Source organism: Photinus pyralis, unplaced genomic scaffold (genome assembly GCF_008802855.1).
Source record: "Photinus pyralis isolate 1611_PpyrPB1 unplaced genomic scaffold, Ppyr1.3 Ppyr1.4_LG4, whole genome shotgun sequence".
NCBI classification, from domain to species: domain Eukaryota; kingdom Metazoa; phylum Arthropoda; class Insecta; order Coleoptera; family Lampyridae; genus Photinus; species Photinus pyralis.
In genome coordinates, this window is record NW_022170511.1 from 32,733,522 (window position 1) to 32,751,650 (window position 18,129).

The 18,129-nt window shown below is 34.2% G+C and overlaps 1 protein-coding gene across 1 annotated transcript in view; it reads left to right on the forward strand.

Moving 5' to 3' along the window:
* The window catches only part of LOC116169972 (ATP-binding cassette sub-family G member 1-like), a 28,160-nt gene that overhangs the window by 3,837 nt on the left and 6,194 nt on the right, over positions 1–18,129 (forward strand). Inside the window, exon 2 of the mRNA XM_031486200.1 lies at positions 936–1,060. Coding sequence (XP_031342060.1) covers positions 936–1,060 — 125 coding nt within the window. The remainder of the gene's footprint in view (positions 1–935; positions 1,061–18,129) is intronic.

Here is an 18,129-nt window from a genome sequence, read left to right on the forward strand (position 1 = left end):
ATTACTTACAAAGTGAAAATAATGCAACTTCGAAACGGGCTGTATGTATAGGTATGATTGTACCTCACAAACTTCAGTGCGAGTATTTCAAGATGTAATAGGTATACTGTCGGAAGATGTATGAGACAACTTCCTGAAAACACTCGACAAACCTCGTCGAGTTATTGAGGTACTATAACATGCCCTTTGTACTTTTTGGACGTAGTGGTTTAGTTCACCCTCCACATTTTTGTGATTGCTGGAACAACGTTTTCTAGAACAGTAAATATTACAAGTACTTTTGTAACAATTACCTATAATTCTTATAATTCGGATGAAAAATCCATTCAATTAAAGGAATTTCTTGAGTTGAGCCGTAGTAGAGCACAAATACCACCTTGGGGAAGGGATTCCACATGCAGTTTTGGACCAAACAAGTAAAACTAGCAAAACGTCCAAATAATAGCAAAAATTCTTTCTTTCATTCAAACAATGTATTGGCGTGGAAGTTGCGCGCGTCTTGTTTATGATGTGCGCATGTGTGCATAACGTGCTCACATTACATGAAGATAATTATTATTGTTACATAGGTATCTATTAGTGCTTCTAACACATAATTTTTGAAGATAATCGTACCGCAAAATTCAATTATCCTGTTCGAGTAATGAGTGCCGCGATGTGTTTTTCAATCGATCAAAGGTCTAAGGTGGTTACGGAAGCGCGCATGCACATCGAAGGTCTAGCGTGTACAAAGTACACGATTGTGTAGAAAATGTAGAGAAAGACCTTCAAGTTCAGTTCGTTTTATTTTCCTTTTGGTTCAGTTCAGTTCAACTGTGCTTCTCGCGTACGGAGTGTTGCCAATACTCGTAGCGCCGTTTAATGCTTTAGTTACTAAGTTTTTTTTTTCTAAACGAAATGGCTACCGATTCTGATAATATTCTGTTACAAATTAGGAACCCAACGGACGTTAAAGTGCAAATTGTACCATGCCAACCAAAGACCCTTACGCACCTTCCCCAAAGGCCGAAAGTGGAGCTGAGCTTCTCAGACTTGACCTACACGGTGGAGCAAAACAAGAGTAAGTGCATGTTTCTTATTTTTTTTAACAATACAATGTGGGCAAAACGCGAACAAAGTAATGTTTGTAAACCCCAAACAGCTGATTCATGTTTACGCATCTGAAGGCGAGAAGAATTTTAAGTGTGCCGCATTTTGTAGTTTATGTTCAAATTGCAATTAAATTCAATTGTTCAGATAAGTAAAAACATGGTCTTTATACCGAAATAAGTGTTAATGGGTGGTTTCGCCAGTAATCGTTATTTAATTTCATTATAAGTAATCAAAATTGGAAATTCCATTATACTTTGTAAAAGTAAATTTAAATATCTAATCAATTATCATGTTGCTACTTGATCGATTGGTTGGTTCCATATCTGTCTTATTTAAACAAATTCATTATCGTTTGTAGTAAGTGTAAGTACCATTGCATTGGTTTAATTCCCACAAGTTTGCGTAGATTTTTACCGATTTTTACCCTTACTACACAAGTACAGACTACCCTAACTGGTTTGTCCCCCTTGTCAAAAATCTAGACAGATTTGGTACCAAGGATGTTTCAATTTGTTTAAGAATTTAGTTTCCATCAACCTCACTATTTGTATACTGATTAATGATCCTTGTTAGTATTCTCTTTATAAATATGTATTAATGCTCGTATTAATGCAATTAACAATTATTCTATTAATATTTAATTGATTATTAGATTGAAAAATTGTTTAAATTGCACATAAATGAGGAGCTTCATGATATGTGGAACATAATTGTGGAGTAGATTTGTTAAAGCTGCTCTAATAAACAAGTTTCAGATACATACCTTCAATCGCTTCTTTGGGTAAATTTGCATTAACCAATCTGGCACATTCGTCTCGAGATTCGTTGATTGTATTTAGTGAACGTGATATTGGAAAGTTTTGCCTTGAAACTCTCTCATCTCAAAAATGAGCGTTGAGTAAATCTCTTTCTTCTCCCACGCAAACTTTGTGTTGAATATTGAAGATTAAGTAAAACTCTTAGTCCAAAACTCCAAACCATCTCGAGATAGGTATTCCCTTTACTAAAGTGAGGAAGACTACGGTTTAAGAATTTATTCACCACTCTCGATATGGTTTATAATTTCGTATTGCTGCGTGTCTGTCACTGTCTGTCCATGTGTACGGTAGCTTTCTTTAGAAATGCTCGATCCGAGGCTCGATCGCTTTAAAAATTTGCCCACATGTTCACAAGGATATAACAAAGGTCACTTCAGCTACGTATAGTTGTAAAAATGATGGATGCGTGAAGATATCGAGGATCGTTCGGTATTCAGTGTAAAGCATTATTTAATTTCGTTTAATTTATTCAGGGCCGGTTCTACAATTACACCCGAGATTACACCTATTTGCAGAGGAACGCTATTCTTGGAATAATAGCCATAACGAATATTGTCCTATTATATTGGTTAACGCAATGACAGTTGACTTTTAGTTGAGCTTTTAGTCCAGCTATAGCCTATTATCGCCCTTGTAGAACCGGCCCTTAGTCTCTAATTACACTTTAGCCGATTCTGAGTACCTAAGTACTTATATCTATCGTAAAAGTTGATGGACGAACAGACTGATTGAGCAATTTTATTGTTCAGAGTAGGAACAATTTCCTTCGAAGTTTCCTCAACTGGGAGATTTTGGTAATTTGAAACAGTAGCTTATAGGAAATAATTTATTATAATGTAATTGTCGAGGTAATTGTATTAAAAACACTTGCACCTACAAAACCACTTGGCTAATTAAATTGTTGTGTATTTCCCAACAAGTTTCATGGGTGACTATGTCATTAATTGCCGGAAACTTTTTCGAGCAGGGATAAAGAATGATGTTTGGATCATCAATGACCACGAGTGTTTGCAAATCCAAAAGCCACGAGTTATCGAATACGAGAAAAAATTACCGGAAATTTCTATGGCCGCCCGTTTTATTTGGCATGGAAATTCTATTAATACTCAAGCTACAATTTTAAATTTTTAATTCAAATGTAGCTGTATGTTGCTATGGTAATTTTTGTTGACATGGGAAATAATCAAGGGTAATATAACAAGACCTTGATAAATAGTAACCTATTTTGATTGCATCTAAATTTCGATTGTATTTTACAATAATTTAACGAGACATATTAATTTTGGCGTTAATAATCTGATGAAAGCCCGACAGCGAAGCTCGAGGGCTTTCATCTTTGATTATTAACGCCAAAATTATGTCGAGTCAAATTAATAAATACAAGAGAAATTTAGCAGCAATCAAAATAGTCGCTTATTAATCAAGATCGTGTTATATTTGTGAAGATTATTTCTTGAATCCAATTATTTAAGTATATCAGAGAGGCATATTCACAAAATGAAACAATTTGATATGATTTATCCAAAATATCAACAACAATCTACAAAATACAAACATAAGTATCAATCGAATGAATTGAATTCCACATATAACGGGCGATCAAGAATGAGTGACTGTCGAGTCGCCTTTGAAAGTTCAAGTTAAGTAGGATTTCCCATGTAAACAAAAATTCCAAAAGTGACTAGACGGTCACTCATTTTTGATCGCTATGTACTTTACACTATATTCTTTATAACCCTCCCCGTCTTCTTTTTTCATGTTCCAGGCCAAAATATGATTCAGTTTGGTGAATGGTGTTGATTCATTTAGTTCACATTGACGATGCTCGCAAAATTTGGTAAACTGCCTCCATACGCTATTTTTACTCCTCACTGTATTATGCGGAATTGTAGACTGGACGACCCCAACCTCATTTCTTCGCTTATGGTTTCGCCAAAACGATTCATTTCAAAAACTTCAACAACACAATTTTGACGTTTACGTTAGGTGCATGCACAAGCTGTCATGCTGATAGTCGTGCACCATGCAAAATAGTCGCTAATGGATCGTGTTGATTGGTTTCGTCAAACAGGAATCGTAAGTGTGATTGGTGGATAATTGACATTTAATAGACGAAAGAAATAATCTCTGAAACATAACTTGAACTTTCAAAGGTGACTCGACGTCAATCCTTTACTGTTCGCCCAGTATACCGGGTGAATATTTCAAAACCGAACATAGGGAATTACCATGGGAAAAACGTTTTTTGCAGATCATTGCTCTCCATGTTTAACTTAGAGGGTTTATAATGACACCAATCGAAAGATGATAATAATATGCGAATTTAGTTCATTTTGAGGTGTATTTCTCTTTATTTTATCAAAAATTCGGCAATAAATCCAATTTGCAAAATCATGTGTCTTCGTTTCTGAAATATTTACCCGGTGATAGTGACAGAAGTGGCTAACCGATGGCTGACGGTGAAAAACCAAATCTATTTTGTATGAAATGGCAAGATTTGGAAAATTTTCTAAGCAAGAAGTCAACAATTGGATAGAGTCTGTAACGAACGCGGAACTGGTATAATTTTGTTAGAAACCAGGACGTCTGCGGAACTTAATGAAAAAATACTGAAGGAAATATTCGAGGAAATACTTGAGGATTATGTATTCAATATAAAACTATTATCTCGAAAATTATCTAAGTCCTCTAGTGAGATCGACGGGAGTTCAGCGCATTATTATGTGGTGGATCAGTATAATATTTTAATACTCGTAAATATTGCAGTATAAATTTGTGAATTTGCGTATTTTCGCCATATTTCTACTTAAGAAACAGATATCAAAATGTGGTTTTCACTGATATTTTCATTTTTCCATCTTTGATAATAGCATATAATTCGAGTAATAATTTAGTTTCCTCGCCCCTCATATGTTATGACTTATGAGCAATATTTGCTGCATCTAAATTCTGCAAAATTCATACAAGATTTTTCTGATCAACCATTAATCTTACGTTGTCTATCGGCAAACCTAGAAACTAGAAAATAATTTCCAGCAATTTCTCTGGGTCGGTTATGTTAGCAAAATATTTTTCCCCAAGCTGGTCAATTAAGAGTTCAATAGATATCTCGATAGATATAGGCTGTCACCTCTATTACGAGTAATAGGAGATTCTGTATGTACATACATTGTAAAATTCAACGCTCGATGTAGTGTTCCAAAAGATACCATTTTTCAAACTCTTTTTGTCTGCTTCACGAATTTCTTCATTAACTAAATCCATTCCGTACAAATGTTGTTGGCAACATTTTTGTGGTAAGTAGGTACCTACCTATACTCAAATAAATACTCGTTCTAAGCGTCTTTGATTTGTGTCGTGTAAGTAATGAATTTATAATTGTCACGACCCATTTCAGAAAGAGAAGTTTGAATACTAATAACTTGCTCATTGAGCTGTTTTGGATAAAATCTTGTATTTGACTCGTGTGTCATTGGTTCTTTATCCAGTTCAGACTTGATAAATAAATAGCTATATTCGTGTTATAAGCCCGTTTAAAGATATTGAATTTAAAGAGACAAGAACCGCAAGAGATACATACTAAACGGCGTCAAGTACAGGGACGGGAATTGGTATGGAGCGGTAATGAACGAGGTATTGAAGGTGTCTATTGCTTATTGACGTTTTCTTAATACCAATTAAATAATAGTGGTGAACTAACAAACTAACTAATCGCATTGAATACAATCCAATATTCGCTAAAACCCCGCAAGGAAGTGGTCGTCAGTTAGCAGGTCCTAATTTTTTGATCCCGAATTTGATCACGCCGGAAATGTGGTATTGAGGTATTATTTTGTGCTCCCTAAATTATAATGACTAAGTACTTACTTTCTTGTTCAGAAAGAGGATGGAAAAACGGTCATCATAGCGTATTACATGCGAGATTATACATGCGGAAGATTACTTCTTATAGAATCCAAGTCTGGAGAGAGCAAAAAGGTGTAAGATGCTACAAACATTCGCCAGTTCTCATTGATGAAATGGCTAAATGGTTGCTCAAAAGGCAGATCTCGATTCAAACAGACTAAAAATAACTCAGCTCATCAACAGTCGTTACAAAATGTCGGGTAGGAATTAATAAAAATTACGAGGCGTTCAGCATCCACGATTAAACAAACCTAACCTTCAAACGAGCTTCAAGCAAGTGAAGAATGTGGTACTTGTTTGTGAAAAAATTCCAAAAATCCCAGGGAAATTTTGTTACAGGTATCTTCAGTACCTTCGTCGGGAGCTCCATAATTATTACTATTGCAATTGTGATAGAACAGTTTTGACATTTTACCTGATAAGAAAAATTACCACTAGTGCCATTGTGTCTCGTAATTCGCGCTAAAATAATGATTTACTTAGTTCTTAATTAAAAAATAATGTAGTTCTTAATTAAAAAATGCACCGTTTACACACTTGAAGTTTATTATATATCACATTATTTTGAACTTTTGCAGCTGAAGGTACCTCACATAGCAGCATTAAATTAAATCAAAACTAAAAGATAAATAAGGTGGGTTGTATAGACGGAACATTTCCTCCAAGAATGTAGTCTTTAATAAAGTTATTTGAACTTCGTCGCCAAAAACATGTCAACAAAGATGACACCCCTACCAAATCAAGTTATTGAAATTTTTATTTTAAAATTTTGCTATAACCAATAAGACAGTAAGAAAACGAAATTTCCCATTGGGTGCTACCTTAACTTCAAAAAAGATTTTTGCGTTAAGACGAGTAGCTTGAGCGCATTTTCCATGAATTGATCAGCACTTCCCAAACGGACTATTTATGTGTACAAAGAAAAATAAGTTATGGCATAAATCTTCGTATAAATAAAAAACTTAGCATCACATCTGATTTTTAAAATATGCGTTGTTTACCTTTACTAAAAGAATCTTTGTATAAAATTTCAAAAAATGTCTTTATTAATGAGAAATTGACAATGCGCACATGAATCGTCAAGATTTTTCTGGGTGAGAGCTATAGGGTGATAACTGTAGGAGTAATTAGAGCCACGGACCGACGGACGGAGAAAGTGGCCATAATAACACTTCCCAACATGTGTTGGAAAATGCGTTCAAATTGTTAAATCTTGGCTTGGTAGTGGTACCAAGTTTTCCCATGCTAAACATTTGCCCAAAGGCCAAAGTCGGGAAGTCTCCAGCGAGCGTTGGAGAAAAGTCTAAGAAAAAGTCATGCACATTAAAAAGTATCCAGGGAAAAAACTACAGCTGGAAGCACTCTTTTCCGGACGGAATCTGCCCGGACCAGATGGCAAAAAATTCGATGCAATGTTTATAACGGTTTTATACGTAATTTCCAGCGTAATTGCAACCGTTGCAGAAGGTCGCCTATTATAGCACGCGTTCAAGTTTCGAACCTGAGCCGCGCCGCGCAGCCTTCGACGACGAATGTTTTATACTATTTTCTTTGTTGATCAAGCCCTTCAATTTTAATTTAAAGATGATGTATTTCAAACTTTCCTCTCGATAGTTTATGGTAACACTGCATAACATTGCATATGCGCGTTGCTACTACGCGGCCAATAGGCATAAACAGAATAGGTGAGTTGCCACAAATGATCCCAAAGTATCTCAATTTAGAACGTTCTATGATCAATATTCCGGGCATTGCTTTCGACGTTCATTGGCATCTTCTTCGTGGGTTCAAAATTATGGAACGAAAATGTTTAGATGTGGCCTGATGGGGTGTCAACTTTTCTGACATGCCAAACACTTCGTCCTATAGTCTGTAAATACTTTAAAGACGCCGAAAGTCTCCACCGAATTTCTCCTTGAAACTTCAACAGTCGTTAAAAGTTGAAGAAACATGTAGAAATGTTTGTGACAGCATAATATAAACATGCGGTGTGAAAAATCAGATGTGTACTGTCCAACTGAAATAGGTACTGAATATGTTTTTTTTTCTGATGTTTTTTTCTATTCCACGGTTGGTTTTTTTAAGAAATAGAAACAAAGTCGTAAAATTTATAAACAAGAACCTTGGCCGCTATGTAAATCGTTGCCAAAATGAATAAGATCACGCGATTATTGAGTGTGGTAGAATGTAGAAAATCAAAATTAACGTAAAACATTTTTTTAAGCAGCCCAGCAACTGTTTCAATTTTTAAAATCAAAGTTGTACGGTACTATGTTTATCTCTTACCTTCGATTCGGGTGCCGTAATTGTTAATAATCTAGCGATCATCCAAAAACTAAGTTGTGCTATATTATATTACCTACTCCAATTAAAGTATATGCTGTAGATGTGTTTCATATTCAAAGCCATAATTTTTAATCCAACAGCATTTTAGCTCTTGTGGCAGGCGTTCTTTGTAAAGTGAAAAAAGCAAACCAGAATCGAGCATTTTTTTATTGAACCAAATTTCCATGCTAGTTTTTTGAAATTGAAAAGACATATTTTCAAAAAGTAAATAACGGGCGTACAAAAGTGAGTGGCGGTCGAGTCGCCTTTGGAAACTCAAATTAAGTACGATTTCCCATGTAAACAAAAATTGTTCTGGTAACCTAAATATATTAGTTTTTATATTCTATAAATGCAGAAGATTAAATGTGAATGTGCATTCGCAAAAGGTATTTTTAGCAAGATATTTACGGAACATAGGTACCTATGTATTTGTACACAAAGGAGAGGGTGGTTTACCCCTAGGTTTACCCTACCCGAAACGTTCTGCAGTGGCGACGCTCGCGTTTTTACACAGAGGAAGCCAATATTTTTTAAAAGGTTGTGAACGAAAGTCAGGAAATTAAAAAAAAAATCATCGTTACAAAGATTAACAAAAGTCAGCGATAAATATGACGCTCACCGCTGACCATTTCCTAGCTTCGCCACTGAACTTTTAGTTTGTACTGTATTATTTAAGAAGTTTTTCGCGTGTTTACCTCTGTATAAAATATCGATCCAGTTATCTTTTGCATATTGATTGTGGGGAAATCCTGGGATGAGAAAAATTCTGTTTCACTTCTCGGTTGAAATTGTGTTCTTTTTCTGTAAATCCCCACTAAAAGAATTTTATCATAACCATTCCTATTAATTATAATTATATCCACATACGCAATATGCTTTATGCCAATTTCACAACGTCGCCAAATTTAAAATAGCTGACATTTAAAAATCATTAACATAAACGCCCGTAGTCCGAGTTTGAAAATAAGTACAAATATCTAAACATTGTCATTTATGGATTATTAGCGATGTCAAGGTTATGCTTGGTTGTTTCTAAATTATTATGCTCTCGTCTGCTGATTGTTTATAGCATTTCTGCATTTATGTGTTTGAATAAAAAACTATTTTGCATATTATTTCCTATGAACACGATGCCCTTGACGTTTTTGCTGAACATTCAAAAAGTAATACCATTGAGTGAGGATCTCCTTTAGTCAACGGGAATACCTTTGATTATGGCGGGATTAAAGGATTCAGGTCAAATAAAAAGGTATTAAATAAATGGAAATAAACCCTTCTCAGAGCTTAATGTATAAGTAGGTATACATTTTTCTTCATAGACTGGAGCTTTTTTGAATTTTTTGCTTCCGAAGCTCCCACGTCTTGCAATGTTTGTAAAATTTGTACACTTTTATTATCTAGTCTCCTAAAATTTGGATAGTAGATCATATTTGCATTCACATTCAATTCTAGTAACCTTGACTTTCCCTTTAACTGACTAGACACATAATAAACAACGATATAAGAATTCAAATGAAAATGTTATGCCTACTGTTGTAAAATGGTATTTGCATATTAATATTGCATAAGTTTAATGCTAATGGTTACGGTTCGTATACGAGTACTTTCGTCAGTTTCATTCTGGTCTTCGCGTTTCCGAAATATTTAATCTAAACCTTACTTTTCTTGGACGATTGTTGACAGGGTTCACTAATAACTCCCTTCTGGCGAATTTTGTTTATAAGATACTAAAAAATATGTTTGGATTTACACGGTGCTGTACAGATTAGGAATCGGTATTGTGCAGTAGGTACATTTGACCACAGTCCATCCCTAAGGGAGGATTTATGTCCAAACATAAAACTCAGTGAGCATGAAATAATAATTCGTGTAACAAAGTAGTGTTATTATTCTAATTCTTCATAAATAGTGTCAGACCCACTCATTTCGTTCGCTTCAAAAACAAAATCACCGTAATTAATTTTTTCTGGCCACATCATGATTGTCGTAACAGAATGTGATTTGTTCGCAAACCAGCGTTCTAATTAGCTGGCGTGTACAAGCGTCATTATTCTGGGCCAGATTATGCAAAACTGGTTGATCGTATAGAATTCGCAAAGAACGACCTCTGGGCGACATTCGAGATTGAGTTAATTACCTGAAATCAAGGCCGCGGATCAGTGTAAATACTTAAAATGCCTAACTGATTATACATTTGTTCGTCTGATATGATTTTCTTTATCCCTGCCGAATAATGGGACGTAATCTTGTAACGTAATTTTCTCATCGTTATATGTTAATGGTCCCATTAATTTCGTAACCTCGGTTTAATAATTGAAATTAATTAAGGCTTTTACGTTATATACACGTATGTACATATTATATTGTGTAAGCCGCTTTTACTACCTACCAGCGTAATTACTAAACCAAGCGCACAATATGGGTAACATTATTTATACACAGCATATTACCACAGATTTAAGTATATTTACATCTGTGATATTATCAAATATGTAAATATTTTGCATTTGTGTGGTATTATTACGTCTGGTAAATGAACTTCCTGGAATTGAATGGCAAGAAGGTACAAGAGAAGATTTTTATTGTTACTATTACTATCATTTGTCATCAAACCCGGTGCTTATTTGATTAAGGTCTATTACACTCTTAAATAAAATCTTTGCAGCCAAAGGGGAAATCGCGATGATGGTAGATATCGGAAGATTTCCTCAGATATTTCAGGATGCTGTCTGTATATTGGTGACGCGTAATTTCCCTTTACCTCGCTGTCCAAAGGGACAAGGGGTTAACGGAAAAGCAGAGTTGTGCAAATCTCTTTATGAAACGCCCTCATTCAAAAGCTCTGAAGCCGTGACGGCTAAAATTCACTCCTGCAATAGAGGAATAAGTTCGACATTTTAAAAAAAATTCGTTAAGCCGCGTGTGAGCAAGAGGCGAAGAGTGCACTTTCAAATTTGTTTTTTTTTTCGATTTTAATAGCCCTTATGGACATTTCATGCCTTAAGAAGAAAACAAACATGAAATAATTTTAAATTTCTGATCGAATGACATCAATACCAAGTCTATAAGTGGTGTAGTTCCGGAGCTTTTGTGACTCAGACTGACAGACAGACAGACAACAAGAGCAAAAAAGTGCACTTTTTATTTCTGAAAGTGAAAAAAGTGCACTTTTTATTTTTTGAAAGTGAAAGTGCACTATAAATGCGTTTAAATCCTTATGAGAAAAACCAAATTTGGCCAAATAATCGGGGTTACTACGCTACTCTGAAGTTTTTAGCGTAACACAACGAAGTTGAGGTAACGCTTATGTGCTCGATTTTCCGTCGTCTGTCTGTCTGTTCCATCGAGAGATCGGCCCTAGAGCCACGTAGCACCTAGAGAATTCGGGCTTTCGCTAATTGATAGCTGCTATCGTCTATATTTGCCAGTTACTCATCATTTACAATTGTGTTACACGGGAATACCCACGAGTGGGTTTTGAAACATTTTTAACATTAAACTTTTTTTCTTGGAATTGAAGCCCTGTTCAAAATGAATTAAGGAGTGAGAAAGAAAGCAAATACAAACTAAAAAGTCAATCCCATTTCTATAAATACAAATAAATTAAAGCCCTTTTCTGAAATTCAGCACCTGACTCTCAAATGAAGGGCCTTTATACAGACAATTATACAGGATGCCCATTATGTATGGAATACAGTATATATCTCGGTAATTATCGAATGTATACAACATTTTTCTATATGAAAGTTGTTTAACATTTTATTTCCCATAATAAGGCGGCATTCAGTTGTTTTTATTTCAGAAAACAAATGAGTAACGAAAAACAATTGAATTTTTTTTAATGGCAGTGCACCTTTTCATTAGGGCCATTTGATAGAGATTTTTTTTCTCTTTTCGATGACGTAACATGTTAGTGCCCTTATACAAATTTAAACAAAATTATAATTACATCAATAACATTAATTTAGATGCATCAGTTAGTCCCTTGACTCTTGTCTACCTATTACTTAAAACAGAATTGGAAAATTTGAAACCGTTTGCGAGTTATACAGTCACGGACCGACGGATGGATACAAAGTCATTATGAACTCGCTTTTTGTCGCTCGTTACTAATGAAGTAATGTAACCTTTGATCCTTTGTGAGATGTAACTTTCAAAACTAAACTGCTTAAGAAGATGTATAATTGTATACAGTGAATTTTTTTTAAATGCGAACATAGGAGTTTGTATGCAATGTAATTTCCCTATGTTCGATTAAAAAAAACACATCAATCTATTGAGTAGTTCAAATGAGTAGTAGATACAATTGACAGCTGTCACATTTTTAAAAATACCTCCGTCCAATTTAATTACGAAATCGGTTAGGTTATTGCTTAGAATGTCAAAGAGGACACTTCGAACATTTATTGTAATTGTTTGCGTTATTTATTTTCTTATTTTCTTCATTTATGTATTGAATAGATCAAATTAGTAGAATACCAGGTGCACATGACCTACAAATAATTGAAGGTTGGTTCACAATGAATTGTGATGTCAGCGCGTGCCATGTGAAGTCAAGTTTTCGTAAGTTTAAGAAAAATGTATCCTAAAGTTGCTATGGCCTGACATGGCATATTTAAAAAAACCTTACCGAGTGCTCTTCATCATAACGACTATGAGTTGCTGTTCAGTTCATAGTCACACAAGTTGCGCGATTTGGAAATGTGAACCGCGCACATCTCATAGATTGGTGTGTTTTTTTAAAAATCGAACATAGGGAAATTACATTGCATGCAAACTCCTATGTTCGCATTAAAAAAAAACTCATTGTATATGGGTACCAGTACCACTGTAGCACCCATTCTTTTCTACGTACAATTTATGAAATATTTAAGCGAACAACATTTTGTATAGTTTTCAGATCGTGTCGTTTATTCAGGCAGCATTTCATCCATACGCTTCCGTTATTTTTAGAAATTATAAATAAACGCCAATAATATTCTAATAAAATACAGACACTTTGTAAGAGAACTGAATTAGGGTTTAAATACTTTGAAAAATTCAGACGGTAGCGCGAGTATAATTGCATTCAAAAACGTTTTGACATATAAAACTCAATTTTGGCACACTAGGCCACGACTTGGGGAAGAAGTGATTAGAGTTTGGGTTCGGGGGTTAACCTCCTGAGGAGGGTAATAACGCATATAGGCAGCTTTGCGTGGGTATATGTATTTTGAAATTTAATTATAAACATAATGCTAAGATTAATGGACGATTTCGCAAAAGTTTCTTCTTACTGGTTGTTAAAATTAAAATGAAAAGCTAATTTATCGTCACTTTAATGTGTCATGTTAGTAACTCCACTTTCTCCATTTTGAATTTCAACTTTTGGACAGACTGTACATAATAGTAGAATAATGCATTAAGAAATAAACTGAACTTAATATATTTATCATATAAACACACAATAACTGTTTTTCTACAATCGATACCTATCCAAAGTAGACATTTGCGCTCGTATTTGACAACGCAAACGTCATCTTTTTCGAGGAATATCACTTTGTCGCTTATAATAAAAACGCTCGCTCTTCCAATGATTAACTATAAATCAAATATGTATGGCTCAGAGTATCCAATGACAACAAGTAAATGACATCTTTCATTTGGGCATAAGATTAATATAATCTATGATTTGAGTGAAAAATTTAAATTTTTGGAAATATGTGAACTGCTCGATTGTAGAAAAAATCTTGTGTGTAATTCGAGCGCAAATTGATTGTCGATTTCAAGAGATTGCCTCTTTCAATCGGCAATATATCATTTTGCGCTCTTAATACACAAATAGCTATAGTATTACCATTGAATTTATAACTACAATGGTATTACCTACTATCAGAATCAGAAAGCCAACTTTATGTGTTGTGTATCTGAGGCAGTTTCACAACTGAAACTTGACTGATTGAATTTCCGAAGACGTTAACTGAGTTTTTAAGGTACCGTGTTTCATACATTTCTGAGAGTATGTCCGTGGAATGTAGAGGATATTCCGAGGGATATTCCTTAGATTTTGACGAGTGACGACGTTTAGTATACAAAATTAAATTCTCCCGAGAATTCCCCCTTCCCTATATCTGAAAAACTACATTTTTTTAACTATAAGTATTTTTGTGGTATTCAAAAATACCAACTTAGGTAGGTACATTAAATTTGTGGTCAGTGGCGTACTTCTGAATGATCAAGAGGGGTGTATTTTTTAATGGCAACTACTAGTTTTCATATTTAGATAATCCTCAATTTACTACTAGTGATTTTTTTAAAGTAAGTAAATTTGCAGTAATTATTTCTTCACTCAACGCGCTTCAACGTCGAATGCGTTTACCTTAATTTAGGAAGTTTCCATTAAATTGCATTGGAATACTATGTATAGTACGAGGTTGTAGTTGGACATTTTGCAGTTGCACCGTTCCCGTTCTTTGAACAGACATTTTTCGCAGTACTTAACCTCGGCGTGTATAACAATTTACCGTAATTGTAAGTTTATTCGCATACGACTTCTTTGTCATACGAAATCAAATCCCAGTTTCCATATAAGTAAGAAATGACCGTCATCAAAGAATACCCGTACGTACGAGTAAATACATAATTAAAAGCACAAGTTCAAGTTCGTTCCTCCGAAAGTAAAAACATAAGAACGTGCCAGCCCATATTAATTTCGTTGCACTCTCGATTTTTAGTTTTACATTACAACGGCTCTAAATTGAAATGTAATGTGATTCCTATTATATTCTACCCATACTTAACAGTAACTAGGCAAGTAATTGAGTGTACTCTTCACTCTAATCAAAATCTCGTTAAGTACACATTATTATGGTGTCGCTCTACCGAACCGGCCATACAAAATGTTAACGACCCATCGTATCTATTTTTATTAGGCGACAACTTGAAGTTCTTTGAGTTTATTTCTCAGGCGAGGTTTTTCTTTGATTATTTAATCGGCATCCCAACGTAAATTTACCTGAAGCCTATGACACCAATTCCCAGCCTGTGTGAAACTGCGCCTTTGTTACTTGATAACAATATTGCGTGTTTCGTTTCAGGAATAATGATAGATAACGTATGTAGAATGATTCACATACATGATGTAATTTTTTAAAACCGTTATCAATTCTACAATATTTTTCAGTATATAAACCAACGGGAATATAGATTGCTGAAGATGAGCCTGTTTCATCTAAAATATTTACAACTTAGTTATTCCAAATGGCTGTTCTGGCTGGTTGTACACAGTTTTAATTAAGTTTATATACTTTAGTCGAAAGAGTAAAGGCATGCATTCCGTCGTGAATTTGGAAACAACAATATTTTATTACTGGGCCAGATTAAAAAAAAAATTTGGAACGCCTTCAACATCTGCGAACATTTTTTTTTTCAAATAACTCAAAGTTTTTCTTAAATCATTCTAAAGATCTTACTTTTTTGTACACAACCGACAAAAATTGTTTCAGATTTAATTAAAAAAAAAAAAACTTTTTTGTCAAAGTTACGAAACTAAAATATGGTTACGGACTTTAGTCCGTTTTGCAAATGTAAATTAGGCGAAAGGATGCAAGACTGTTAGAATCGTTTTTTTTATATCTCAATTTTTACCACCGTGACGTCATACAACTTTTTTTCGAATAACAATGCAAAATTTTAATTAAATTATTATAAAGTTATTATCTTAGACTTTCTTTTTCTGTATACAGCCTACAAACATTATGCTAGGTTTTATTGTAAAAACAAACGGAGAAAAAATGTCAAAATTAAAAAACTAAACTATTTTTTTGGCAGTGTACACTAGGCATAAAGGATGTAAGACTGCCAAAAACGTTTTTGTAAATATCTGAGTTTTTAGCGCCGTGACGTCATACAACTTTTTTTCAAATAGCAACCCACAATTTTTTATTAAGTTATTTGAAAGAGATTATTTTGTTTAACCTACAAAAATTGAGTTTTCGAGTAGTTACCCATCCGAATATTAATCGAGAGCAACGTTGCGTGACTTCAGACAATAAATGAATTATTAGTATTAGCATTGACTGTCAATGGGATTAGTAATAATTTAATAAACACAAACAAAAGTACAAATGTGCCTGAATCGCGCTTTTTGCTTTGAACTAGAACGCCGTTCTGTCAAGAATTTTGCACCTGGTTTTATTTCCACATGGATAAAAAATGGGAATGTAACTTTGAATATATCGCAAAGTACAAGTTTGTTTATCTCTCTCATTTCAGATAATGTATGGTTTCTTATCAAATCTAATTAACTCTGGATACACCTCTATTATAATTAATGAATGACGCTTTTCTTGATGAAGTTGATCTTAGCAATATTCGTTGTCGAGTACTGGTACTGTAATCATCTCCTGATAAATGTCATTATCCAGATTTCATATCTATTGTAGTGTTTGATCAAGACTAGATTTTTCGTCTTGCAATGGTACTTCTGGATGCTTGTCTTGTATAGCAACACAAAAAGATATTGTCTTTCTTATCATGTCATTTTCTTTCACATACCAATTTTTACGTCAGTTAATTTAGCACCTCCATCAAATTTCGCTAAATACTTATTTCATTTGGCAGAGGATTGCTAACCCATCAGTAACGGTTTCTGTATTATTCTGTATTTAGTGATAAATAAACGAAAACGGATTCCCGGTGTTTCAAAACTCAAAACGTGCATTTCCGTCAAAAAAGTGAGTGGTCATTAACTCCAATGCAACACCTCCCTTACTAAAGTGTGGGGGTAAAAATCGCAACAGTGCACCAAACTAATTATAATTAAGTTCGCTCGAATGTCAGACCACTTATGTCAGTCACAAGGTTGGATTTTGTGCTCCATCTGTGATTATAGGTCCCTACCTGAGCGTGGTGTTAAACAACATTACACCAAAAAGCATACATCAACCACTAAATGAGAAGGTTCAGGGCCGGGGGTTCTCAACCTGATCCTATTGCTACTGTTGGCGTTTTCAATGGAAGCTAATTGTGCCTAAAAATGCCAAGGAATCATTCCGCGTTCTAATGATTTTAGTTATATTTCATAATTTTATGTAAATGTTTCTAGTAATAAAAACTCTTTTTTTTACAAATGCAAAATGGCGAGTGATTGGCCACTTCGAAAATTGTGATTTACATTAATTTGCAACATACATACATATACACTAAAACAATCGTTTGCATTGAATGATGGACACACTATGTATCTTTTAAATTCTGAAAAAATCTGTTGATGATTTAGTTTAGAACATGGCATAGAAGATTTATTTGGATTTGGAGATGATTACATGTAAAAATTTGGCAGAAATCGTCCTGCCAAATTTCTACATTTAGACTTCTAGAAATTCACATAAATCTTGTTTATCATACTGTAAACTATTTTCAGAATTTTTTTTCAGTTTTATACCTAAACACTTCAAAAATTAATACAACTGATCTTTTGGTCTGGATATAAAACCATTCTTAACATGTATTTCCACATGTAAAACTACACGTAGAGACTTAATCGTTTAAAAGGGAAAAGTGTAAACATAGAAGAAAAGCAGATATCCACTAATATAGGTAGAACTTAATCTTAAATTTTTTGATTTGGGGAAAAACCTCGGGAAAAACAAAAATAAAATAATAAATTTATTTCCACTTAAACAGGCTCCTGGTACTATCACATCAAATTATTAATCAACGTAGTGACCCAAGATGATCCTTGACGAATTACTACAGTGTAAATAATTAGTACTAGCCTACCAGAATTCTAATCTGTTTGCTTTATCTCCATATTTATTTTACTATTGTACTATGTGTACACGATTTACCTATTTAACTATGCAAATCAATTGTTTATCTTTTTTTTTGCTTCAAAAGTTCGTTCGCGCGTGTAGCATTTCTACGACTGCCAGAAAAGAGGCAATAAATCCTTATTCTTACACCAGCAAACTGCGCCTTTCGTATGAGTACATTGAAAAGGCTT